The sequence below is a fragment of the Sesamum indicum genome, linkage group LG12, assembly GCF_026168435.1.
Source record: "Sesamum indicum cultivar Baizhima isolate 11 linkage group LG12, ASM2616843v1, whole genome shotgun sequence".
In the NCBI taxonomy this organism is placed as follows: Eukaryota; Viridiplantae; Streptophyta; class Magnoliopsida; order Lamiales; family Pedaliaceae; genus Sesamum; species Sesamum indicum.
Genome location: NC_142668.1, coordinates 13332879 through 13358864, shown reverse-complemented (window position 1 = coordinate 13358864; position 25986 = coordinate 13332879). Strand labels below are relative to the sequence as shown.

Here is a 25986-nt window from a genome sequence, read left to right as displayed (position 1 = left end):
TTTATTAGCTGGGACGAGTTTTCAGAGGAACGTATTGTTTGTTATTAGCAATGCAGGTAAGTTCATGTATAGTAGAGCAAGTTAGACATCGTTATCCCCGTCGTCTAGTGATGAAGGCAGTCTGAACTAGATATGATGTTCGTATCCTCTCTTGTTTCGTACGGGAATTATTAGTACACGTTTAGACTAGAAAGTAATACTTAGCATTTTCGTGTTGTCCTAGGAGGTGTTGGCGTTTTTGAAGAACATAGCTGTATGAAAGTTTGAACCTTGGTTTGGACACGACAAGACTTAAATTTGTCTTATCCTTCTAGTATAAACAGAGGGTGTTCATTGTTTTGATGGAGTCATTTTCTTTCCTATTAATGAAATTAAGAGGTGGAGGAGAAATGAAGTCAAACTTGAACACTAGGTAATTATTTCAAGACTCAACAATGCCATAATTGGTTGAAACTGATAACTATTTGTCAGAACGAATTCCATGACAAGATATCATATATGTGATCGAGAAAAAGAAAATTGATGCCTTCTGAGATAATCACAGTCCATGCATCCAGAAACCATGCAGAACAACTTGGGTGTTGATAAGGGATTCGACTGCCCTACAAACATCAATCATCATAAAATAAACCAAGAAATAAAAGAAGGAAACAATGTAGGCAGTCCTATTGTTTCTCACAAGTTTTCGCTCACAATTTCAAGATACGTATACAATTCCAATCCCCATTCATGTGTCAAAGACGAACAACTCCAAGCTATAAATCTTTACAAATCAAACCTTGTAAGTATCAAGTCGGAAAGATAACAGGACTCAGTTACCAGCTGATGGATTTGTCAACAACTCAAGAGATTTCTTCAGATAGTCAACTGCAACAGAAACATCATCAAATGCTAGAGCCCCAACTGCAAACCTAGCCGCCTTGTGTGCTTCAGCAATTTTCTCAGGTGGAGGCTGGTAACTGCTATCGTACTCATATTTTTGTGTGGTGGGTGGAGAAACTTCTGAAACACTCCCATTTCTGCTACTAGAATTGTATTGCGGAGTTGATGGATATGCTGCCGTGTTAGAATGTGGTGAATTGGCATAGGAAGCATCAGAGCCTTGATAAAAAGAAGGGTAATTAGAAGGAGCAGGGGGAAGACTACTCTCAGTAAAACTAGGGTAAGACTGGAAATTTGGATATGAGTACGAGGGTACATCATGTGAATGATAGTGTTGTGGTAAGTGCTGCTGCATTTCTGGCTGGTATGGTTGGTGGTGATATGACTGCTGATAAATAGAATGTTCGGAGTTGTTTGTCGAAGGTGGTTGATGAAGGTTGTCGACTGGATAATCATCAGTAGGATAACGAGGTGGAGGAGAAATGCCTGAAGAAGGTGAGGGTGTAACATTTGAAGGTGGTTGTGAGAAATTAGTAGGATGCTGAAAATTTTCTCGATCATATGACCGAGGAGATGATGCTGAATCTAGTGCATTTCTCACAGCAGGATCTACTGTGGTCGGATCGGGTTGGGTGGCAAAATTATTTCTGCTTGGTCCAAGATCCTGCAAAGAGAGTACCCAAACTGTAAGAAAAATACTTAATGCTATATATCTTTCCTCGGGAATTTCATCACAAAAAAAGCATTTGCTGATTAATGTTAGAGGAACCAAACCAGTAGGTAATTGTCAAATTAAAATGAAGTACCAACCTAAAAGCAAAACACTGAAAGATTTGGTGCAGTCCACAGGAATCAAACAGCAAAAAGAAGGCATAAAAAATTTGCACATAGCTGGACTTATCTTTAAGCTTTCACCAAACAGAGCAGTATTACTCTTTTCTCTCACCAGTCACCAAATTGCAATATAAACATAAGGGAAGAAAATCAAAGGTACAAGTATCATACATATTCACCACTAGATGTACTTGATGGCACCGGAAGATCATTCTCTCCACCAGGAGGACCTGGAACAGGTTTCCTTCCTTCTTTCAAAGCCTTCCTTATATCTGCTGCTTTCCATGCTGCATACTTCTGTTTCTGCTCGAGCTGTAAAAGGGGTGATTAAAGAATAAGGAAAATTGAAAATTGATTTGCAGTGAGTAAATTAGATTAATGCTCACATCAGGCTGAAGTTCCCCAAACTGATTCAGGATTTCAAAGAAAATGCTTGCAGCATAGAACGTTTTTGCAGTATTCCTGTGGCAACCAAAAGGGTAATTAGCAATTTGTAAGCAAGATCAAAATAATATGAACTCAGTCAATTTTCATGCATGCATCCAACTATGATGCTCACGGTACTGAATTGGAAGAATATTGGACCAGTAAAGATTCAGCTAAATAAGATACATGGAATCTAGCGCCTCAGACTTACAAAATGATTTGATTTTTGCCGCTTCAAGAGAAAATTTCTCTGATACATGCTACCAACAAAAAATGCAAATGAACTTGATTGATCAACAGTTGAGTCTAATATAAACAGAAAGAACTCAAAAACAAGCCACATAAATCATAAAGCCATTCACATAAATATTACTACAATGCCAAGGAGTTAGAATGATCAAATATTCATGAAGTGTAGCTCCATGAAGATTGGGGGGAGCCTCCCCAATCTGTGCCACAGAAATACCTCACTTGTTGAAATGTGAGTAGCGACCTACCAAAACAATATTATCCATCCAAACCCACTTGAATACAAAATGGTTTCTCAAGGGGCAAGAGTGCCACCATATCTGACCTTGATTGAGCAATTTATAAATTGAGGGATCAAATATCAGCACTGAGCCCCCACCCCCAACAATAAAATAACATGATTGCGATAAAAATGCAATGAGAAAACAGGAAATTTATCCCCAACTATGAACGAGTAAAAAGGTGCAAGGAAGTTGTCATACAAATCAGCTCTTCCTGCTCTATCTTGTTTGTCTGCCCTTGCAAAGACATTCAAGGCAAATCCCTCAACATGTAGGTAATCGTCAGGCCCCAACTTCAATGACTTCTTATCCTGCAAGACAATGTGAAGAGGTACACCAAAGAGATCACTAGATCAGGTAACTCAAGTCACATGAAGTGAAGATCAAACAACAAATTCACATACTTATTAACTACCAGTACAATAAAAACAATGGAAGTAATGAAGTAGAATGTGTAACTACACATAGGTAAGGATTCAGACTAAATGATTAGGATCAGCAAGTACCGAGGATATTAGCGATATGTGATTTGAAAATTTTCCAAAAACACACAGAACACTGGCAAAGAAGAATAAAAGAACCGTCTCGCGGTAGAAAATTAATCCAATTGTTTAAATTCCAACATGGAACTGGAAGCTATCCAGCGGCAGTACATGGACAGGATAACTGATTCCGATGAAAGATTAAAATTCACACATACAAGAAGTAAAGTGTTGCTCACAGAGTAGTTGACAGAAAACTGAAAATAGCAATTACAAAGGAAAACCTTTTCAAGCTGATTCATGAGGGAAACGAGGAGGGCGTTGGTAGTCTTAGTGCGATCGCTCTGAGGAATCTTCAACCCTCGCTCCATCGCGTACAATCGACCTGATCAAAATAATCATATTCAATGAACATTTTTCAAAAGATAAAAAAATAAGGGAACAAAACAAACAGCCTTAAGCTAAATTCTACAAATCACGAAGTTGTATGAAAATCATTACAATTTCAATCTCAGAGTTCAACAGAGGAAAAAGAAGAGGGAGAGAGAGAGAGAGAGTTACAGTAGTAGGCGACGAGGGGTTCATGTTTCTGCAACTCATCGGCTCGCTGAAGGTACGGCAGAAGCAGCTTCGCCGGTTCATTCTCGGTCGCCATTATCGTGCCCCGTTCAAAATCTCAAGAATCAGAGAGATTGAAATTGCAAGTTTTGGCAGAACTAGAATACGACGACGTGTCGTCTTGTCAGCTTTCTTTTCTTTTCTTTATTTTTGTCCCAAACCATTCTGATTACACACAATCCATACTTTCTCTAATGCGATTATACAAAAATTAGTTTAAGTAAATTGTGTAGAAGCTACACTCAAAGATTAACTTATAATTAATTATATATATATATTACCTTTTTTTAATGAAAATTTCACGAGAAACGTTTGTCAGAAGAAAAGAATGTAGAAAGAGAGAGAGAAAAGCAGGATTTCACATTTGCGTCGACAACCTTAGCTTAATTTACAAACTTAACTACTGAGACTACGAAAAGCCACAAGCAATCGTGTTTCCATCTTTGGCCTCATTAAGCTTTTGATCCCAATTCCTGAAAATAAATATGAAAGTGCGCCTTCAGTTGTTATCAGGTCCATAAGCAGAGTATACTTGCTTAATAAAGCTTACCGGTGCACTTCAGAGGGGTTGGTTGTACATTGAATTTTACTGGTTGGGTTGCTTGATGTTGTAATTTGAGTTGAAATTACTTACTAATTAGCCTCAATATAAAGACAAACACCTAATGTATTCAACAACACGTATCCTACTGACAGTGACCACTACACTGGTAAGCATTAATAAACACAACAGATATCAAAAAGATATATGGAACAACAGATCTTTGGTCTGGGCAATACTTAGGGTGTACTCGGGAGGTGCTCAGTCCCAGAAATGTGTGATGCTGCATCCTCTTTTGATATGGCGACATAGTTCACCGGAGCAACCGGCCTGTTTTCTCTCTTCCCATCTCTGTTTATAGATCTGGAACCATTTTGATGAGCATTTAGAGAGAGCCGTCTGCTAGAACTTCCATTGGCGCTTCCGTTTGCTCGTGGGCCAACCACCTTCTTGGTGCTAGGCTGTCGAGCAGGGCTTGGTGTCGCACCAAACATGGATTCTTGTTCTTTACTCATCTGTTCATGAAACTTCTTCTGGTCCTGTATAGAACAAGGAAAAAGTAAATATGAAGTATAGGAATGGAAAAGGCATTGATGAGTTGAATGATTGACAGGAGCAAATTGTTTTAACTCCTAGAAATCAGTGTCAGCGAGCTTGGTTGTGTACAATAGAATAGATATTAGACTTACCCTCAACCTCTTCTTCTCCTCTTCTCTGTCCTGTCTGAGCATTGCATACTCATCTAGCATGGCGAGTAGCGGAACACCATCATAAGTAAATGTTATGCCACGCTCTTGCTCCCACGCACGGGTTTTGGCAACTAAGCTATCAACCAGGGCTGCACGACCAGAAAAGGTACAGGTTCTAATATTAGTTTATGTATGGGCATGTCGCTGTTGAAGTTCCTTCAAGAAGTAGATTGACAAAATCAAACAAAAAACCAGACATAACCAACTACAATGCGTAGATATGTTACAAAGTTGAGAACATATCAACTGGTAATATATTGCACATCTACTTATCAATTATCATTTAGCCTTTACTGACAGCTCCTCAAACACTTATACTTTTATTATGCTTTAATCAACATCCGTATCCTACCTAAGCCACAACCTTCAACAGAGCCTCATGCTCTCCGTACTACCACTATTTGCTTCCATATAGGGGTCAAGATTCTATATTTCACTAGTGTTGCTGCTTAAGTACTTCTCATGCCATTTGAAAATAAGTGTCTTGACAAGGTCAGGACTGTTGACTCCAATGTACTCTTAAGAAATGGAAAAGTAAGGAGCAAATAATAGATGATATTTATGGATAATGAGAAGACTTAACACAAGCGGAATAGAAAATCTAGAGGCATTAAGGATGCTCCCAATTTATAAATGATTCTTGACACTTCCACCATGCTTCTGTCTAAAATGCTTCGTGATGGTGCTCGTTAGAAACATTTAAACAAAGCAAGGATATAAAATATATTCCGTGGATACTGACTGATATAACCCTTCCTTCGTAGGATGGTAATATTTCATCCGCTTTTTAGTAGAAATAGATGGACATTTCATCCACCGACATTGATATACCCCTACCTTAATAGGATGGTACAATTTAGTTCGTTATTCACTGGAAAGAAGTAAAGATGAAACTTACTGTCAAAGTTCAACACATACCTGGAATTTTATTCACCAGGATTCGTGCCTTTTCTGCCCTTTTCAGATTCAAGTGTGCACCTCTGCTGGCATTATACCTGTTCTCATCCTGTTTCATAAATGAAATGCTTCATTTAATTTCCAACTCAATAAAGTGCCAGATAAAACAATGAAGTGACGCAAAGAGAAGGAAAATGTGATTGTCAAGTGTTATAGTTTCTGAAAGGGCTCTCTGTAATTGTATGATACTTAACCAGCATTCAATCACTGAACAAAAGAAAGGCTGTATAAATCACAGATCATGCTGCTGGCATAGATTGTTGTGCTACGTTACACCAAGGAAAAAAAATTCTCAAGACAAACTGACAGGCAGTTGAGAGACAACAACAACTTACTGTTGGTTCCATCCCCTTTTCCCCCACTGCCTAACATGTCAAGAAATATTTACGCAGCCTAATGTATGAGTGAAGCAGAGAAGAAAGATAAAGGATAAGAACATAATTACCCTATTATAGTCTTCAAGCCAACTTTCTTCTTCACAAGCTGACATCCATTTCTCAACCTTATCCAATATCTCCTTCCTGCTCAGGGCCTCTTCTTTTGCTTTTACTATCTGATTATCCATGTCAGCCAATAACTCTGCGGGCTCGACATTCCCTGAATCAATGAGTGACAAAATTTTTGCTCGAGCTGCCTCAGTATCAATCTCTATGTGTGCCTGAGCAAATATCTCCTCAAGCTCAGATTGCCTCTTAAAAGCAATTTCCTTCATTCTGCTAGCTTTTAGCTGATCAAGCCTCTCAACCTCCACTTCAGCCTTCAGAAAATCCGGTACATTAAATCATAAATGATTGTATGCCTATGAAGATTCGAAATTTGTGAAGTAAAATACCTCCAGGTACCTGTTCAATGAGGTCCAAAGCAAGAGCCCCAGGTATAGTAACTTCATCAACTGAAGCTGAAATATTACAAGTGACATGGTCAAATAGGCTACGTTCTTCTGGAGGTGTGTCCATCAAATTCCAAAGGTCAATAAGCTGAGTTGCCAGTTCTTGAAGCTGTAGAGAGAGACATTGGTCAAGAGTTTGAGTTCAGTTGCATTATTAAGGTAAAGCTATCTCCATGCCGTAGAAAAAAATTCACAACAGAACATCTTTTTGAATCAAAAGTAAGCAAAATGACGCTATGCAAGTAAAAACAATTGTAACTACAAACTACTCTTTAATATAAGTTCCTCATCTTCAAGATATTTCTCGAAATGATGCTTGTTTACAAATCCAACAGAAGTTGGACAAATAGCATAGATTTTAAACCAGCCGCATCTGTTCCGAACTAATAAGAAGAAATTTCACGCTCACAGTCAGCTTTAGAAATTTACACAAGAATGTAAAATTAGAACTTTTACTCAGCTTCATTATGACAAATCAGCAGGATTAGAGCTAATGTGGCTACCTTCTGTAATCTCTGTTTCTTGTCTTCCTTTAGTGCTAAAACTGTCTCAGCCAACCTCGATAGTGTCTCATTGCTAATGCTTTTTGATTGTACACCAGTAGAGTCATTTAGGCTTGGATGCACTTCTGTGACAGTTGTAAGGAAGTCCATGCCAAGGACGGCACAAAGATCATGAACTGTGCTGACAAATTCAAGAACCTTGTGCAACCTATCACTCTGGGAGATCAAGCAAAAGAAGCCATGAGTTTTAGAAAAGCAGGAAAGCATCTAAGAACTGATTATGGTAACTTAAAGACCTCACCTTTTCTTTTTGAAGTTCTTGGAGCTGAGCATGAAACTCATCTAATTTCTTCAGCGATAGATCAGACTCGTTGACTGCAGGACTCTCCACCTTGTCACTAGTTCCAGCAATTTCTGCACATATCTTCTGTATTTGAGATTGAACATCAGAGAACTCTTTTATCCTCTCATCCTTCTGTTTCCAAAGTTTTTCCAGTGCAGGAGCTATAGCTGCAAGCTGTTCCTTGATGGTTCCTGATGTCTTCTCAGGCTGTGAAAGAACCAAAGAGACCATTGTAAATTTTACTACTTAAGATGTAATTGAATGCTATGGACTGCAGAACATTCCTCAGATGATCATTTCCAAATCTGCAAGTGTCTCCGTATAATTGAAACCTAATCACCTACAATTCCAACATAAGTCTTCTCTCCAAGAGCTGATAGGAGGTTGGTGAGTTCAACTCTAGCATCTGCCAAAGTCTGAAGAAGGTGTGCTCTGGATTTCACAGCCAGGTCAACCTTTCTCTTGTATACATCCAAGCACTCTTGCTCTAACTGAAGGAGCATTTTGTCTCGTTCCTCATCACTTTCACCAACTTCATCCCAAATTTGCTGCAATTAAAGAAGGATTTATTTCCATCAATGTGCAAAAACTTAGCTTAACTGAAACAGGGAGCTTAAAAAGAGTGAATCATGGAATAAAATAGTAGATTGCCTGCAGCTGCTGCAGTAAGGAGCCGCAAGTAATTTGTCCAATAAGAGGATTTTCGGCCTCTACAGCTGCCATCTCACTATGGCTTAGAGGGAAGGAACCTGAGAAAAGAATAAAACTTCAGTCACTGTGTTCTAACCACTGTTAAGTGCTGTTTTGCATACCACCATATCATGAATGAAGTCATGCATATGTCAAAATAATGCACTTCGAATCAGCTAGCCCTAATGCAAGAGCAGAGCCAAGTAGTTGAACAACAGATTCAAGGAATCACCAGTCAGAACTCAATCCCACCTACTTCCTTAACAGCACAAGCAAAAAAATGCATAAGCAAAGCCAAGCAAGCATGGGCATGATCCTGCCAGCCACAATTGTTCAAACAGGACTAGTTTCTTATCTATTCCATTAATTTCTTTCCAGAAAAATTATAATTACTTACAACATCAGCACTATGTTCACCACATTGTTTCCCAAAATGCACGCTAAATTGCATAAAAGCACGCACCACCATTTTTGACCCTTTTCCAGAGTATGGATCCAATTAAAGCCGAACCAAACTGATAAGCATTTCCAACAAAATTCCAATTTTCACCGAAACCGCTGAATTAAAGTAGTGTCTAGACAACATTGCTCAAACCTCACTGCAACACCACCATCAAACCAAAGGAAAAAGCTAGAAGTTTGCTGTTTTAAGCACCAAAAGAAAATTTGACAAAAATATAATTCATCAAGAATTCCCTTTTTAAACAAGGCGTCCAGTAACTAAGACCACAAAACACCATCATCCATACAAATCTACAACAAATCCAGAAGCAACAAACACTACAGTCAACACACACCATTGTTAAAATCCACTTCCCTACAGTTAAATCTCCTTATAAAACCATTTCAATCAAATAAAAGAAACTTTTCCAGAACAAGCAATGGTAGTAACATCAAGCACTTAATACCACAAAAAACATCCAAATTTATCAACAGAGAACAGAGAAGAAGCAGCAATGGATGTCAATGCCCACCGGATCACACTAGATGGGTCGGGTTTCAGAGTATAATGACTCAGATCTAAGTGTTTCTTTTCTGGTTGCTTGAGTCTCTGAGTGTGAGTGTGAGTGTGTGTGTGTGTTCGCAAAAGGACAGTGAGTGTAGAAGACTAGAAGCAAAGGACAGAAAAAAGGATATATATTGAGAGAGAGGGGGAAAATTGTTATGGGAGTGTGAGTGTGGGGCCGGACACGTACGTCGTCGTCTCTGACCCCAACATACTATTATTTGTCGTGATGAAAAAGTGTAAGATCTTTGTGGTAGTTAATTGCCCCAGTTTGAGGGGTTATTTACGAGACATGACACTGATGGGGCTAGCTGGAAAGACTTGTTTGCCCCTTGTGGTTCGACGGTCCCACTGCCTTTTGACTGTTACTATAAATGGTCGGTCAGGTCAATGTCGTTAGCGGTAAAAAGCAATGGTAAAAGAATGATCAACTATTATTTATTACCTAAGATAAAAAGCACTCTCTCCTGTTACATTTTTATTCATATTTGCTTGCAACTATGTATGATTGATATGAAAAATAATAAGGAATAATTATATTTACACCCCTTTATCTATTATCTTTTTACATAAATTATTCATACTTTTTAAAAAGTTATAAAAATTATGCTGACAGTAAAATCTAAATACTCTTGTTGATCAGGTTTTAATTTTTAAAATAATTTTTTATGAATAGAAATGTCTTTAGAGTATTTTTGTAATTATCAAAAGGTAGAAGGGGTGTCAAAATAATATTTATGAAGTGAGTAATATGACTATATATATTTTTTAATAATTATTATCAATTTTTAATTTAAATTTTTAAATTATTTTATTAATTTTTTATAGAATCTCTATATAAAATTATATTTTTAAATAATTAAATTATTTAATTAATATATAAATAAGATTAATAGATTATGAATTTAAATTAAAAAATTATTACACTTGTATATATTATTTAAAATTATTAAAATTAAAAAATTAGTTATCCTCTATCTTTACTTATAACTAAGTTTAACTAAAATGAAAATTAAAAATAATTAGTATTTTATATAAATCTAATTAGAATTAATAAATAAATTTATTTATTTATTAAAAAAATATTTTAAATTATTAAATTATTTATTTTAAAAAATTATCCCTTTTTTCCTAGCTACACCCGCCATGCCTACCGTAACCCCCGTTAAAATAATTTAAGATATCTTTTGAATAAATAAATTATTTACTTTATTAATTCTAATATGATTTATATAAAATACATAAATTATTTTTAATTTTATTTTTAGTAGAGTTTAGTTATAAATAAAAATAGAAGATAAATAATCTTTTAATTTTAATAATTTTATTAAGTGATAATTTATATTATTAAATAATTTAATATTTAAATTATTAAAAGGTATAATTTTATATAGAGATTCAATAAAAAAAATTAATATAACAATTTATATTTAAATTAAAATTTGATATAAATAATTAAAAATATATATGGATCATATTACTTATTTTTAAAAAAAAATACTTTGACACTTTTTCTATCTTTTGATAATTACAGAATTACCTCTAAGAACATTTTTGTTCTTGAAAATTTGTTAAAGATTGACATAGTCAACAGGATGCTGCAATCAACGAGCTTTGTTTGATTTGTGAAGTTGAGGTATCACAATCTAAAATTTGTTTTTCATAATGGTGTATTGTTTGTTTGTTTTTTTTAATATGTTTGCTTATTTGAATTAAATTGATATATGATATATTAATATTTAAATTCGAGTGTACTAAATTGAATCTTATTAAAAAAAAGAAAAAGGATATTGCAAGAAAGCAAAAAGAAATTCTAGACTGCGTCTTAAAGTTTTTATATGGGATGGGGCTTTTGGCGAGTGCAAGTTTGGTAGCACATTGGGCGGACTCTTTAATTAACTCAATCACGCCTCATTCAGATAACACTTTTACTTCATTAATTAATACTAATTAAATATGGAGTGGAGCTCTATGAACTGCGTATCCACCCTTTTCCTGCATCATAATCATAATTATACTCAGATTACTGAATTTTTTAGACTTAATGAAGCCGCTTAACGTACCATTACTACTGCATTAATCCCTCTATCATTTAATTAATAAATAATAAGAAAAATTATTATTTAAATTTTGATTTCCATCATATAGGACAAGTACTTAAAACAAACATACTTCTGAATTAGTTAAGTATAGGAAACACAATGCACAAACAGAGACGCGTTAATTTTATTTTTTAAATAAATTAATATATTATAAGATAATTAATAAAAAATAATATATTATTATTAAAAAGAAATTAAATACCCACTTGAATTTAAAAAATCAGGACATCTAAAAATTGGGGGTTTGAATGGATGGATGGATGTATGGAGGAGGGGCAATTAAGTAAAATATGGTGGGAAGGGAGGTATCATAATCGTCATGCTCCATGCATGAAGGTTAAAGTCGCTATCATTGCAAGGTGTAATCTCGAATCAATTAATTAAAGTCGTTTAAACTTGGTAGGTACCGCATTCCAATCAAAATTCACCGGATCACAACTGATGCTACTCTGCTCTGTTTCATGTTATTATTATTTGGATTAAATACATTTCACATTCTGAAATTATTAGTGTAGTCTTATTTACTCCAAAAATTTTAAAAAGTAATAAAAACTCCCTCTCACAAAATAATTTGATATTAATAGATTAAAAATGTCTTTCTCAATTATCCCTATATTTTTTTATTTTATTCCATAAAGTATGTTTTATTAAAAAATCCTCCTTAAACTAATTTTACTCAAATCTCATTCAAAAGATAATAATAAAAATTTATAATTTTTTATAGATTATGTAATACAGAAATGATTTACAGGCGATTATATGCAAATATATTATTTATATTAAAAATACATGTAAATACTTAAAAAGTTTTATTTAATTACATGTACACATAATTAAAATATATCATATCATTATTCAAAAAATTATAAAATATTATAGATTGATTGTACTATATATTTGCATATTTTATGAATGTATATATATGTTTGGTGTAATATTTTAAAATTATAAAGATAGTTTAATTTTAAAGATAATCCAATATATATATCATCACAAGCAAAAAATTATGTAATGTTTTTAACAATTATGTAAAAAAATTGCAAGGATCGTTAAATTATAGAGTTTATATAGATTCTATGCTAATTACAAAAATCATAAATTTTTTGTATTGTTTATTTTAAATAAAAATTTTATAATAATACAAAATATGTGTTTGGAGCCATTGTAATAGATATACATATTTTAGAGGGTATAAATAATAAGGCATTTTTATTATAAAAAAAAAAAAGTTGATTTATATCATGAGAGACCATTTTGTTATACTTTAAGGATAATTATACTCCTATCCCCTGAGGTTTGGTGTAATTACACATAGACTCCTTGTTATTTAGAGATTTACATTTAGCATCCCTGAGATTTGCTTTCGTTTAACACATAAGTTCCTTCAAGTCAAAATTCACTATATTTATGATATTAAGAAAAAAACTGGAAGCAAACTGATATTTACCATCAATCTAACAAGTAAGCCAACCCGTTAGTCAAAATTCACTAAATGTATTGATATTAATAAATAAATAAATAAATAATGATATTTACTCTATATTTATTGATTACTAACTTATTGCAGATCAAATTATTTTTTCCAGCTTCTAAGAAAAATAATTTTTTCGAACCAAACTACTCTTATAACAGTAAGATATACCTCCTCACATGCATTAACCGTGATGCCATATGAGGGTAATTTGATTATAAAAGTATTTATTTGACACACAATAAATCAATAATAAATCAATCAGGGGTTAATATATTTTTTTTTGTTAATATAAATAAATTTCATGAATTTTGACTAATGAAAGAACTTATTTATTAAACGAAAACAAACCTTAGGGCTACTAGATACAAATTCTAAATTTATAAAAATTTACATATAATTACACAAAACCTGAGAAGGAGAGGGGAATTATCCCTATATTTTATGGTTTAGGATAGTAAATGCTCAAGTAGAATCGGGGCTAAGCTAATTTCTGAGAATAAGCCAATGGAGAAAAAAATATATTTTATGCACGGTTAAAAAGTACAAAATTCAGTAATTCTAATTATTTTTCATACAAGTGTTTTTATGGGATAATTATATTATCTTTTTTCTGGTATTTGGTGTAATTATACGTAAATTTATTGTAATTTGAAAAATTACATCTAGCGCTCCTAATTTACTTTCATATAACAAATAAGTCCCATGCCCTCGATTGATTTATTAATGAGTTATTGCATATCAAACAAATTTTTTTGAAATAAACTATTTTTATAACGGTGAAAATATATATTCTCACATACATTAATGCATGAAGATATAGGAATGTGATTTGATCATAAAAAATAATTTGACTAATTATAAATATGTAATAAGTTAATAGGGGTAAACATACTAACAACAAATTCGGTGAATTTCAACTATCAAAGTGACTTATTTGTTAGATGGAAGTACACCTCAAGGGTGTTAAGTGTCAAACCACAAATTTTTTTTGTGTAATTACACTAAATCCGAGGAAATGAAAATGTATATCTCTATTTTTATTACAGTGAGTTTTTAGAAAAAATAAAATAAAATAAAATATAGAAAAATACACGCGTCGTAGCGGGGCTAACATGTGTGTAGACATCTAAGCATAGGGAGGGAGGGAAGCAGTCCCGCCTTTTGCGTAAACTTGTTGATCCAGAAAATTGAGCTTCAATGTCTCTATCATCATCGCCAAAATTGATCGTGCTTTTGCCATCGCATTTTCGTTCCGGATGAATCTCATTGTAGCAAGTGTTGCGGTTTCGGAGTATCAGATATTGGAGAAGCAAGTGGAGGGGATAAACTGCGAGCAGGTATATTTGTCCCTGGTGTATCATTTTCTTTTTTTTACTTTAGGTTCGTAATTGTTGTTTCTTGCTTCGTCAATAAAGATGTTATTTGTCGCGTTGTGTTTGTATCCCGTTGCATTTGTGTCGGAATTTAGAAAAAATGAATGGAAATTTATGACATTTGCTTTTGTGTGTTATCTGCGAAGGGGGAAGCGTTTGAATGGCTATTCATATGTTGAGATATGTGATTTATTAGCTTAAACACGGATTCCTACTCGTTTTCCTGTGTATTTCAAATTTTGCGTTTATATGGTGGATATGTGGCTAGGATTATGTTGTCCAAGTTTGTAGTAGAACCCAGACCCTTGTTAGAATGGTGAATTGTCTACCGGAACATCATATGTTGTTTATTATGAAGTCGTCATGGATTCCACTAAACAGTACGGTTTCATATCGACTACAAAGATAAGAGGACAAAAATGCTGTAGACTTGAAACAGGAGATGCATTAACGTAATGTGCCTTGATTTCTAATGGGCTGTTCAGTAGAAAGCTATTTAATATTCCAAGTGTACTCTGATAAATAGATGAGTGGCTTTTTTTATGTTCCCCCTTGCTTTTCAGCTGCTTACCCCACTTTTTATGTTTATGAAGGTTTAGTATAACTCATGATGCCCTCTTCTTGAATATTACCTGAATCACTTGAGCCAATTTTATGACAAATCATCAACATGCTTTTGGGGCATTGGAAGCCTATTTAACTCCTGGGGGGTCTTTACATATGTTCTCGTCAACAATTATTTAGGTGGGGAGTGAATATGAATATGATGCAGAAGCAACATAGCCCACCTTTACCTTCAACACCTACCAATCGAATTCGTCAGCGTAGACGTGCCAAATCGCTAGAGGTAACTCTCAACTTGGAAAGCATCGATTTATCTTACTATAGACCAAGCATTCACAATTGTTTGAAACTAATCAACATCATCAGTTTACAAGGCTCTGAAATATAATTTTATTAGTTGAAAATGATCTCCTCCTGTTAGTTGTTATGGTCAAAATATGTCACTCATTAGGCATGGTGTAAGAGGTGAGCTCCGTTTAATAAAGAAGTTTAGTTTTTTACTTAGAATTGTAGGTGTCCTTCTTTGTTCCAGGTTCTTCCTGATCCAAGCAAATTAAATGGAGGAAGCTTACTCGTCCATGATCAAAACAAATATAGATCCATGTGGATTCGAACACATTCCTCTTTATGGATGCTTGGAGGTTTCATACTCATTCTGTACTTGGGCCATCTTTATATATGCGCAATGGTGGTTGTCATCCAAATATTAATGGCATCCGAGCTTTTTCAGTTGCGTAGAAGAGTTCATGAAGATAAGCAGCTTCCTGGATTTTGGCTTATCAACTGGTAAGAACAGTTCAACTCTTAAATACATTGTGAATCCTTACAGCTTCCTGCTTAGATAGATTCTTCCTTGTATTCTTAAATTAAGTATTCTCTCTTCTGCAGGTATTTTTTCTTTACAGCAATGCTGTATGTGTATGGCCGCATTCTCAGTCAACATCTTGTCAATACTGTAACATCAGATCAGTTCTTCTATAGACTTGTGAACAGCCTTATCAAGTATCACATGGTCATTTGTTATTTTCTATACATTGCAGGTCCGTAGAAATTCTGAAAGATTGCAACATAATCATTAGGCATTCTTTTATTACAAGCACAAGCTTTATGTTCAATTATCATATTTATATGTGGCTTCTGTCGTTAGAATATGGTATCACTATTATTAGTATAACTTTCTCTTATGGAAATTGCACCTGCCGTTCCAGGAATGGTGTGGTTCATTCTTACTCTGAAGAAGAAGATGTACAAGTATCAATTTGGTCAGTATGCATGGACGCACATGATTCTTATAGTGGTCTTCACGCAGTCTTCATTCACTGTTGCTAATATTTTCGAAGGAATTTTCTGGTAACTAGATACTGGAATTGTTGTTTAAACTATTTTTTTTCAGTATATAAGGCTCTAAAAATTATTAAGTTTTGTTATTTGAAGTACCTTGGATTTCACCACATCAGCTTCACCATGATGACATCGTAGTATTGTTTTCATGGATAGTATGCCTTAAAAATCTTAGCCACTCAGTCATTTTCTTTTTACCTGCAAATATAACAAGGAAATCCTAAAAGAGCAATGAAAAGGGAATCTAAAGATATTTTCTTCTTTTCTCTAGTACTGAATGTTCGATGATCCTCATGCTATCAGAATTGCACCCCATGCATACAGGTTTGTCCTTCCGGCATTTCTTATAGCAACTAATGATGTGGCTGCATACTTCTTTGGCTTCTTCTTTGGAAGAACACCTTTAATCAAGCTATCCCCTAAGAAGACATGGGAGGGCTTTATTGGAGGATCTGTTGCTACCGTAGTGTCTGCATTTCTGGTAAACACTGCAAAAAGTTCTCTGTTAAGTCCGAATTGTTTGCATCTGTTTTCGTAGCCATGAAATGTTTGTGCTGGTATACTTGAAGCACTGTAGCATATTTCCTTTTGATCTACAACCGTCTACTCGTGTTGGTATACTTGAAGCACTCTCACATGTATCAAAATCGATAAAAACCAGAATTAAACTGCCTATGTCTATTCTTCTGCTGCCTGTCTTATTCCCAACTGAATTAGACACAGCCACAAGTATCCCAGGAAGCATATGTGATTGTTGCCAACTTTTTTCTTTGACTCTATCAAGTCACATAATTGTCAATGGCCTTATAGTAATTTTAATGTGTATTTTACAGCTTGCAAATATTTTGGGCCAGTTTCAATGGTTGACATGCCCAAGAAAGGTAATTCTTGTTGCAATAAACCATCATAAATAAAAACCTGCAGTTTTGTTGTGGATAGTTATTGTCTGAATAGTAAATGCAGGACCTATCAACTGGTTGGCTTCATTGCGATCCTGGGCCACTTTTCAAGCCGGAGTATTATTTCTTTCCTATATGGCTTCCTGAATGGGTAAGATGATGGGTGATGGTTTGTTGTTGATGTATGAGTATTATATTGTATTAAGATAAACTTGGATGGTCGTTGATCCATTTTATGCTTCATTTTTCTTATTTTATTCACACGATTCACAATTTGGCATGCAATTATGTCACGTTCTCCACAGATGTGCATCTACATGATATGGTGGAATGGAGGATTATAGAATGTCGAAATACACTGTGACTACGTTGTGATGAAAAAGTAAAAAGAATAAGTTAATTGTAATGAATTTCTGCAGATACCTTGGAAGGGAGTGTCTGTTTTGCCAGTGCAGTGGCATGCTTTATGCCTAGGTTTGTTTGCATCAATTATTGCACCTTTTGGAGGGTTTTTTGCTAGTGGTTTGAAGAGAGCTTTTAAGATTAAGGTGTGTATTATTTTCATTTTGTCAAGATGGCGTGAATAATACTCAGTAATTCCATAATCCTTCCACAATCACACTGAATCCCAGCCTTTTCCAGGATTTTGGCGATAGCATTCCAGGGCATGGTGGCTTTACAGATCGAATGGATTGCCAGGTAAACTGCTCATACTTCCACATCGTTGCCACGTTTCACTAAGGTGGAAATGAAATCGGCACAATTTTTTGACTTCTCTTACGGTGACCCTGATATCCTTGACATATCTCAGTCAGTGTGCATCTTGATGATTTACTGCACACTAACATTCAACCTGACATATTTATGCAGATGGTGATGGCTATATTTGCCTATATCTATTTTCAATCTTTTGTCCTCCCTCAGACCAACTCAGTAGAGATGATCTTGGATCAGGTCAGTAAATCTTTCCAAGAATCATGTTGTAAAACTTTCATCAGAATGATCGCCTCAGATTCCAAACAACATGAAGGTACCTTAAAAAATGCTACAACGAGACTCAACTTACTGAAATTTCTCATTTGCAGATAGTAAGAAACCTGAGCTTTGAAGAGCAGGAAAGATTATACATGATGCTAGGTCAAATATTCAAAGGACAACAATTTGTGCATCCTTGAAGGCTGTCAACCAGAATGTAATCAACCCATCAAGAGCTTTACCGTAGGAGAAAAAAGAACTTGTATAATTTGTATGGGATCCAGCAACCCTTCTTGGGTTGCAATTTTCGTTGTTTCCTGCTTTCATGAAGAAGAAATGTAGCATAGCATCAATGTCGAGCAGTGGGATTGTGTAACTACTTCCTCAGCTGGCACTAGCTTTTTCCAGTTTCACCAACACTACCCCCATATGCAACCTCATAAGAAGAGTTGATTCCCTTAGTTCAAATCAAGAATTTCCATATCTCAAATGCTTATAGTTACCAATGCCAGAATGAGGAAACACCTTAAGTTTCTTTCATGTATTTATGCCTCATAGCTGGTGTAGTTTCCCTTCAGAAAATCATCCATGGGGACTCTGGATTGTGATCAGGCTGGAGAAAAATTCAGCAGGGAGGTATGATGGGTTGCATCCAGTTCATCAAAGAATCGAACTTCAATCACCTCTCTTACTTCGTTATGTACTGGATGTCTGCACTTTCTCCGACCCATTCTAGCACTTGTCCTCCCTCAAGCACCTCTTAAACCTGAGCAACAACATAAGATCATTTTCAGCAACCTGATTACTCAAAAATAATTATGACTAAAGTACTTATCTGGTCATAAAAAGACCAAAGCCAGTTTTCTCAAATAAGTTAGGATTGTTGGACTAGTACAGAGATATATGAGAAACCAAAAACAAAAAGGGTCAATTTCATCCAAAAGCTTCAAGAATTTCTTGATGGGATTGAGAATATGGCCTTTGAGATGCGTCGGGGCTTGAAATGGAAGAATAACTGGGGTGTCGTATAGTACAGCAGCCAGCACAGCCAGCACAGCCAGCAGCCAGCATCCAGCATCGTTGGACTCACAAAAATTCTTGGAGCTGTTATGGCACGGACGGGAAATGGACTACTTCAGAGGATAAGATTATTGAGCACAACCGACGTCACTTTGATAATAGTAATTTACCAAGGCAACCCTCCCTAATAAACATGATTTGCTGGTAAATAAGCCTGGATTTAGTCATTAAAAAGGAATCCCAAACCAAAAGCATACAAACACAATTATATTAAAACAAATTATTTTTAATTAGTGAAAGATTTGTTTAATTCCGAAGTGGCACATCAAAGGGTTGATATGATTCAAGGGGTTTCACTCCAAGTTGTTTTGATGGTATGTTGAGGAAGATGGGGACATGAAGAGAAGGGTATGATTATGATGTTGTAGATTATTGTACACTGCATAATTAGAGTGTAGCATAATTATCATTATCTTCTCTGCTAATTACATAGTACTAAAGGCGAACCGTACGCAGTGGCTGAAACCTCAAAAGCATCAACCAGAAAGCGACATCATCTGCAACTTCGCTCTTTTTCTGCCACGACAGCAACTCCCATTTACTTCCAACTCCTGCTGCGACAATTAGAAGAAGAGAAGCGGTGCAAGAAGAACCCAACATTAAACGGAGAGAGAGAGAGAGAGAGAGAGAGTGTGAAGCAGAGCAGAGATGGAAGGAGTGGGGTCGAGACAGAGCCGAGCCTCGTCGAGGTACGCGCCCAGCCCATCAGCGCCGGTGTTCAACGGCCCAGTCAGGAAGTGGAAGAAGCAATGGGTCAGCTCCCAGTCCAACAACCAAAACAATGGCAACAACCGAAACGATGCTCCTCCCCTCCTCCTCTGCCGCTGGACCCCACTCCCCGCCACCGCCACCGCTGATGAGCCCCGCAAACGCCGCTTCCGATATGCTCCGGTAAACGAACAGAGTTTTAGCTGGCCTGGGGTTTTGTCCCTTTTTGTTTCTTCCACTCTTTCTGCTTTTTCAAGAAACAAAAAAGAAACCCTCCTTTTCACGTGTTTTATGAGTAGAAATTCTACGTTTTTGTTTATGATTCTTTTACCATTTTGCTTCTGGGATTTCATTCGAGTAATCGCAATTTGAACCCCCCGTTGTTGTATGATCATAATTATGTTCATGAAATTGGTGAAATTAGTTGTCGGAGAAGTAATTAATTACCCTTTCTTTCCATGGTAAGGCGATTCAAGAATCATGATTGTCTTTGGAATATGGCTCACTGGATTATGTAATGTAAGTTACCTGTAAGATGTAATAACAGGTGATAGAACGGCTTCTTCCATATTTCCTGAATGAGTTCTGATAAGTCTTGTTTCAGTTGGTTAAATGGCCGATGCTTCATGTTGCAGATTGTTCCAATAGAAAGGGGAAATGTGGAAGCTCTGGAGAAGGTTAGCAATGAAGCTAGAACAAGCATAAGGAATCAATCAGAAAATGGTGCGAACATGACTACTGACGTTGATGGTATGTTGGAAAAACCTAGGATAGGAGATGTCAGTGCAGAGGACACTCAGGTTAGTTGTACTAATTTCTTTTTCTTGATACTTCTTTCCAGATGAACTTCCTTCCCATATTTAAGCTTTTCAGGCTTGGTTTTTGAACTAATTCCTCTCTCCACACTGCAAATATATGTTTCATGCATCTGCCAGTAGTAAGCACTGAAGATGTTGAACACAATGCAATGTTCATCTTAGATAGTGTAAAGCAATTTGGTACTCTTGTGTTCTGCATATTCTTGCTCTGTCACATGGCCGTGGTTCAGGATTAGGTTCATTTCCCTGCTAGCACTTCACGCACCTTCAACATGCTTGCTGCTATTCTGTGTCTCTGCCTGATTTTGAAATGCATTTGTGATTGCTTCAAGCTTGATGAAGCTGTGTTTTGTTGGCCAGTGATTGACAATTTCCCCTAATTCAAATTCAGCTCGAAAGATGTTTGACAGAATCCCTTCATGGTTCTTTTTTTGGAAGCTCATTTTCCTGTTAACATAAGTACACTCCTTGAACAATTTCAGCTGGTGCTTCTAAGAATTGGATCTGTGTGTATATATACATGCTTTGTTTGTAAGACACAAACTAGACTCTGGCAGACACTATTTTGGCAGTTCACAGATTCGTTTGACGAGTGACGGTTTTCCTTCCCGTTAAAAGATGATATATGCACTCTTCTATTTTTGCTGCATAAGCATAATAGGTATATTCTGATGCGATTCTTACAAAATATAGGTGTGAGTTTAACTTGACGCAGTCTATTACACTGCAGGAAATGAGTGAAGATCAAGAAGATTCCAACAAAAGTCCAGTCAATGCTCCTATTTCAAAGAGCAAAGCGTAGTGAATGCTAAGTTAGGGTGAATAGTATCTGAAGTGTTCTATAAATTAACTCTATTTTGAAATGTGGAAAAGTGAATAGAGGGGAGCTCGCCTCTCACACAGGAAGCCAAAGGGATTTTGGCTTATAAACTCATGCAGTTAGATGAAAACAGCCATCATATCTCTGATCCTTACAAGTGCCTATAATGCACATATTAGGCAATGGTAAGTTAATATCTAATTCTGGATGTGTTTATTGTTCTTGCCTGTTTCCCTTTCTTGCTCTGCCAGCTGCCTCCTTTAAATAGCTACATGACTTGTTGGGGTTTAGCTCCTATTTCCAGCAGAAATACCTTAACTGGCTTCAATGAATTTTTCCCTGCATATCATGTTCTTTCTGTTGTTTTTGCCAAACTCCTCTGCTCAGTAGTTAAAGAGACTGCTCATAGTGAAATTACTTGCTAGTTTTACCAGGGAAACCTTTTGGACATTACCAATCAAATACCATCATAGCAAATGAATGAACTCAGGCACTACTAAACCCAGACTAAAGAATAGCCGTACATGAGGCTATACCAAAGCATTTGCGGCAACACCTGCCAACTTTCAGGGCCTTGTTAATAAAACCAGTGAGACAATTGATGGCACTGAGGGATGCAGTAAAATCGACTTCTTTAATTCCTGACTTGACGCTCAAAATTTGGGTTAACATGAATTCATCTAAAACACCTGCGCAGATAACAATAAACAGATGTATGAGTATATACGTTCTATTATCTGCAACTAGACATGGGACCTGGCCGAATAGATACAAAGAGACCAGTCATTTTTCCAGCCTAGGACTTGATATTGTGCCCAAGAAACGGTGCAATGTTTTCCTTCAGATACTTTTTCAGCTAATTGCTCATTGCGACAGTTACACCTACTTCAGCAGGCCAAATAACTGTTCATGCAGCATGTACCCGGCCTGCAGTGCGAAGAAAAAGGTACTTCATTAAGATTTACACTTATGGGTTTACAAAACATGCATCTACGTGTAAACTCATCAGATACCTTCAGAACAACTGCAGCATGGTCTGCTGGCCTCCAAGCGTCTGGTACTTGGAACACGTTATGTCTGTTTGGATCAAATTCTTTGTTGATAGGATCACGTTTCTCTAGTCCAAATTTTTTGAATACTTGCAAATGAAAAAGCTTACTCCTTCGGTCAATCTAACTATGAGGAGCTAGCAGCTCGGCCTAGGATTTCCTAGGATATGCTTATTTGAATTGTGATATTGGCCTAAACTCCAAAAAGAAACCAGATAAGGAAGCATGAAGAGAGAAATGCAAACACCAGGCAAGCTTTTGCAGAAACTACCAGAAAATGATTTAGGATTACATGTTCGACATTATAACCTTTAATTTTTACAGAAAATAACTCTGAATACACAAATTGAACGGCAGCAGATGCGCACAATATATCAAAGATTGATGGCAGGAAGTTGAACCAAAAACTGTACTACCTCTGATAATTGTTTTTCAGTCATTTCATCGCCATCAAGGAGCATTTTAAGTTGTTGAACAGTTCCATCTGTATTGTTAGACACATCAAAATTTGAAAAGCTCTTCTTGCAGCAGAAGAAGCCCTACCCAGATTATCCGCAACATCCAAAAGGCTCTTTGCAAAATTCTGCAGCATAATTCAAATAAATAATTGGTCAAGCATTCCTGTATGTGGCTCAAGGAAAACTTACATGTGGTGAAGTTGTAACGGAAATGCACAAACCTGAATGGGAAACTTCTTTGCATTTTCAGATTCACGCCTAGTACGCTCCTTTACATTCTCCATCTCCACAAAACTCCTCAAAACTTTATCCTTCATTTTCTCAAGCTCTTCCTGCTTTGAATCCAAAAGTTGTTCCCTCTCAGCCACAAGTTTCACCAGATCATCTCTTGAAAGGTCAACCTCCAAATCTGAATGAGAATCAGAAAATGCTATTCTTTTTAGTACCTCTTTTTCTTCTTTTCACAGCCCCAGACATATTCTACTAAGGTTCTGTACCAAGAACTGGTTCAGTTTTTTCTCCAAAGATTGATGCTTCTGCTTGATCAGGAGCATCAGTAGCTGAAGCAGCTTCATAATTGGCCTTATTATCCTGTTCATTTCCAGATTGAGCAGTCTCTTTCTTATTAGGCTGAGGGAAGGTGGATGACGAGAATCCAAACCATTGAAATTTATAAGAGTTTTGGGCTGAATATTGCAGCAATGACACCTGATCAGTTACCCCCTAACATGGAAGAGTTTGTCTCCACAATACTACTAACTCCAGCACTCGTAACTACTATATGATATAAAAGAAAAGGCAAACCAGAACCTAATGCGCAACAAAATAAAAAAAGAAAGAAAAAGCAGGGCAGTGGCAGTTCATACAGCCTATTCAATCATAGGTAATGTTCCGTATACTACAAAGCTTCCTCTAGACACCAAGATACCAAGAATGTTATTAATTTATATGCTGCCGAAATCATGAAGGCGCCCGTTCTGATAGCTCAGATTGGCGTTCATTGAAAATGCTATTGATATTTAATTTACAAAGAGGGAGATGCCGGGACCTCCTTCAAAGCTGTGCATTCAAACTTCGATTGCACCATTCAGGAAAATACAGGTCAAGAACCAAACACATTGATGCCCATCATGATACAAACAAATCACACTGAAAGAAACTCATAATTATATCCTATTATGAAGAGATACAAAAGAAAAAAGAAGAAATAATCTTTCATCCCCAAATAGAAAACCAAATATAAGGGCCTAAACCCTAGCAAAACCCTCATACGTAAGAAATAAAGAGTGCACCTTATCATGTAGCCCACCCGGAAAGAGCAATTGCTTGGTGAAAGAGGAAACGTATTTACGGCCATGGCGATCAAAGAAGAGCGGGGAGTTGCGGGACTGAGTCAACACGATCCTCGAGAAGAACCGAGACGTTATTACCGGAATTTGAGATTTATCAGAAGGGTGGAATCGGGACACAGAGAGCGTGAGGATAGTGGCGGTGGAGGGACTGAAGAAGGCAGACGATGTGGAGTTGGTGAGAAAGAAAAGGTGTTTGGTCTGGATTGACTTTATTGCCCCTAGAGAAAACGGGGTGGAATATCTTAAGGACTGAGGAGTTCCTAAATTAAACCAACTGCAGAAGGATATTTTTGTCCGGTCGAACATTGTTGGCCGTTGTTTCATAGTTGATCTTGAGTTGCAGCATCCTTTTCGATTGGGGAAAAAGGCAATTTATCTCCTTTTCACATATTACAGGTTAAATTGCATTTAACCCCTTTCGATTATAATTAATTAACATAATAAATATGATATGTTTAAAAAATAATAATTACGAATTTCAACAACTTTGTTTGTCATAAATAATACACCTTACATCAATCTAAAACCAAAACCCATGTACAAAGAGGTAAGAACGACCACTACATTTGTTCTGTGCACTGAGGCTCCGTTTATTGTGAGAATCATATTAAATGAATGTTATAATTTTTTATTAAATAAATAATAAAAAGAACTTTGTATAATAAAAGCATCGAAAAATACGAGTGGATCGATTCGAGAATACGCAAATAGAAGCGGTAATATAAAAGTACGCAAATTAAAAACGAAACGTAATAAAACTATAATTTCAAGGGGTACATCCTTAGAGCTTCCAGAAGTTCGATATAGTTAATAATTTCACTAATAAAAATAAAATAGGGCTAATGGTAAAATGAAAACGAGAGATAAAAAAAATCGTAAATCAAGTGGTACCTCTTTGATTGATTTATTTCGAATCTCATTCGTTTGATCCGTTCACGTAAGATTTCAACCTAAAAGCCATCTAAAATTGCGTTCACACCACACTGTAATTAGATATCCCTCAATACAATTTGCTAGAAAAGAGTTGGGGGAAAAATACACCAACTGTGCTTGAGAGGAGGGGGCGACCGAGTTCATGTTCTTAGGATAGGAAATCATTTTTGTTGTATGTTATGTATTCTTTAGTCATTCCAAATAATTAATATACATATATATACCTTATATGGACGTATTACAATATGTCTAGGTTCATTCTGTCATCCATAACCTAATAATTTCTTTATTCCAAATAAAAGATGACTAACATGACACTTTCCAAAAGTAAAATTGTTAGTCCATAATTTTCTTTCCTATAATTTTTCCAACAACTTAATTAGGGGGTGCTTTGGCCGATTTTTATTTAAAATAAAATACAAGGTCCAAATAATTTCAATTAAATTCAATTTAATCAAAGCCCACCTAATTAAGCCAATTATGTATTTGATCCAATTAAATACATGACCCAATATAAATTAATCCTATTAATTTATTATTGGGCTCCTGCATCCAATGCATCCCTCTCATTTATAAGTAATCCAATTACT

At 35.8% G+C, this 25986-nt stretch overlaps 5 protein-coding genes and 1 long non-coding RNA gene across 10 annotated transcripts; 2 read left to right on the top strand and 4 right to left on the bottom strand.

Annotated features, from left to right (window-relative positions):
* Nucleotides 1-598: 598 nt before the first annotated feature.
* EXT-LIKE (hydroxyproline-rich glycoprotein family protein) lies at nt 599-4262 on the bottom strand. The gene is made up of 6 exons (XM_011097166.3): nt 3716-4262; nt 3439-3539; nt 2874-2983; nt 2103-2178; nt 1888-2028; nt 599-1546 (listed from the first exon to the last, which is right to left on the bottom strand). Exons 1-6 carry the CDS (start codon nt 3807-3809, stop codon nt 812-814), a joined length of 1257 nt encoding a protein of 418 aa, XP_011095468.1. The 5' UTR covers nt 3810-4262; the 3' UTR covers nt 599-811.
* A 136-nt stretch (nt 4263-4398) lies between these two features.
* On the bottom strand, nt 4399-9578 carry LOC105174910 (65-kDa microtubule-associated protein 1). The gene is made up of 10 exons (XM_020698291.2): nt 9419-9578; nt 8406-8503; nt 8099-8302; nt 7713-7961; nt 7412-7627; nt 6862-7017; nt 6465-6776; nt 5981-6068; nt 5003-5151; nt 4399-4852 (listed from the first exon to the last, which is right to left on the bottom strand). Exons 2-10 carry the CDS (start codon nt 8475-8477, stop codon nt 4553-4555), a joined length of 1746 nt encoding a protein of 581 aa, XP_020553950.1. The 5' UTR covers nt 8478-8503; nt 9419-9578; the 3' UTR covers nt 4399-4552.
* Nucleotides 9579-14143: 4565 nt separating this feature from the next.
* LOC105174908 (phosphatidate cytidylyltransferase 3) lies at nt 14144-18591 on the top strand. Of its 4 annotated transcripts, none has more exons than XM_011097162.3 (12): nt 14146-14363; nt 15144-15246; nt 15496-15749; nt 15852-16003; nt 16172-16313; nt 16629-16785; nt 17138-17185; nt 17268-17354; nt 17623-17751; nt 17846-17902; nt 18074-18157; nt 18289-18591. In XM_011097162.3, the coding sequence occupies exons 2-12, from the start codon at nt 15157-15159 to the stop codon at nt 18376-18378; spliced, it is 1290 nt and encodes a 429-aa protein (XP_011095464.1). In that variant the 5' UTR covers nt 14146-14363; nt 15144-15156; the 3' UTR covers nt 18379-18591. The 4 variants fall into 4 exon arrangements, with proteins under 4 accessions (XP_088732787.1, XP_011095464.1, XP_011095465.1 ...); XM_011097163.3 differs by having other exon boundaries at nt 14993-15246; XM_011097164.3 differs by having other exon boundaries at nt 14993-15246; nt 15477-15749.
* On the bottom strand, nt 18257-19561 carry LOC105174909 (uncharacterized). Its single transcript, XR_016063354.1, has 2 exons — nt 19158-19561; nt 18257-18944 (listed from the first exon to the last, which is right to left on the bottom strand). It is a non-coding gene; the product is annotated as an uncharacterized LOC105174909 (long non-coding RNA).
* A 195-nt stretch (nt 19562-19756) lies between these two features.
* LOC105174906 (uncharacterized) lies at nt 19757-21827 on the top strand. Of its 2 annotated transcripts, none has more exons than XM_011097159.3 (3): nt 19757-20149; nt 20602-20766; nt 21515-21827. In XM_011097159.3, exons 1-3 carry the CDS (start codon nt 19907-19909, stop codon nt 21584-21586), a joined length of 480 nt encoding a protein of 159 aa, XP_011095461.1. In that variant the 5' UTR covers nt 19757-19906; the 3' UTR covers nt 21587-21827. The 2 variants fall into 2 exon arrangements, with proteins under 2 accessions (XP_011095461.1, XP_011095460.1); XM_011097158.3 differs by having other exon boundaries at nt 21500-21827.
* Nucleotides 21828-22219: 392 nt separating this feature from the next.
* On the bottom strand, nt 22220-25949 carry LOC105174905 (grpE protein homolog 2, mitochondrial). Its single transcript, XM_088876662.1, is given in 6 exon segments — nt 22220-22531; nt 22618-23179; nt 23182-23236; nt 23333-23520; nt 23609-23834; nt 24404-25949. Coding segments are annotated over 5 exon segments (1005 nt in total). The 5' UTR covers nt 24788-25949; the 3' UTR covers nt 22220-22531; nt 22618-23027.
* Nucleotides 25950-25986: the final 37 nt, after the last annotated feature.

What these genes read in the sequence shown, in the direction of transcription:
- EXT-LIKE (XM_011097166.3), bottom strand. Translation starts at nt 3,809, where the DNA reads ATGGCGACCGAGAATGAACCGGCGAAGCTGCTTCTGCCGTACCTTCAG. An exon ending in TCATGAATCAGCTTGAAAAG is followed by an intron (nt 2,984 to 3,438) that starts GTTTTCCTTTGT and finishes ATTGTCTTGCAG; the next exon opens with GATAAGAAGTCATTGAAGTT. An exon ending in GTACATCTAGTGGTGAATAT is followed by an intron (nt 1,547 to 1,887) that starts GTATGATACTTG and finishes CTCTCTTTGCAG; the next exon opens with GATCTTGGACCAAGCAGAAA.
- LOC105174910 (XM_020698291.2), bottom strand. Translation starts at nt 8,477, where the DNA reads ATGGCAGCTGTAGAGGCCGAAAATCCTCTTATTGGACAAATTACTTGC. An exon ending in AAGAACTTCAAAAAGAAAAG is followed by an intron (nt 7,628 to 7,712) that starts GTGAGGTCTTTA and finishes TTGATCTCCCAG; the next exon opens with AGTGATAGGTTGCACAAGGT. An exon ending in CCTGGTGAATAAAATTCCAG is followed by an intron (nt 5,152 to 5,980) that starts GTATGTGTTGAA and finishes CTGGTCGTGCAG; the next exon opens with CCCTGGTTGATAGCTTAGTT.
- LOC105174908 (XM_011097162.3), top strand. Translation starts at nt 15,157, where the DNA reads ATGAATATGATGCAGAAGCAACATAGCCCACCTTTACCTTCAACACCT. An exon ending in GACGTGCCAAATCGCTAGAG is followed by an intron (nt 15,247 to 15,495) that starts GTAACTCTCAAC and finishes TCTTTGTTCCAG; the next exon opens with GTTCTTCCTGATCCAAGCAA. An exon ending in TTATTTTCTATACATTGCAG is followed by an intron (nt 16,004 to 16,171) that starts GTCCGTAGAAAT and finishes CTGCCGTTCCAG; the next exon opens with GAATGGTGTGGTTCATTCTT.
- LOC105174906 (XM_011097158.3), top strand. Translation starts at nt 19,907, where the DNA reads ATGGAAGGAGTGGGGTCGAGACAGAGCCGAGCCTCGTCGAGGTACGCG. An exon ending in GCCGCTTCCGATATGCTCCG is followed by an intron (nt 20,150 to 20,601) that starts GTAAACGAACAG and finishes TTCATGTTGCAG; the next exon opens with ATTGTTCCAATAGAAAGGGG. An exon ending in TCAGTGCAGAGGACACTCAG is followed by an intron (nt 20,767 to 21,499) that starts GTTAGTTGTACT and finishes AACTTGACGCAG; the next exon opens with TCTATTACACTGCAGGAAAT.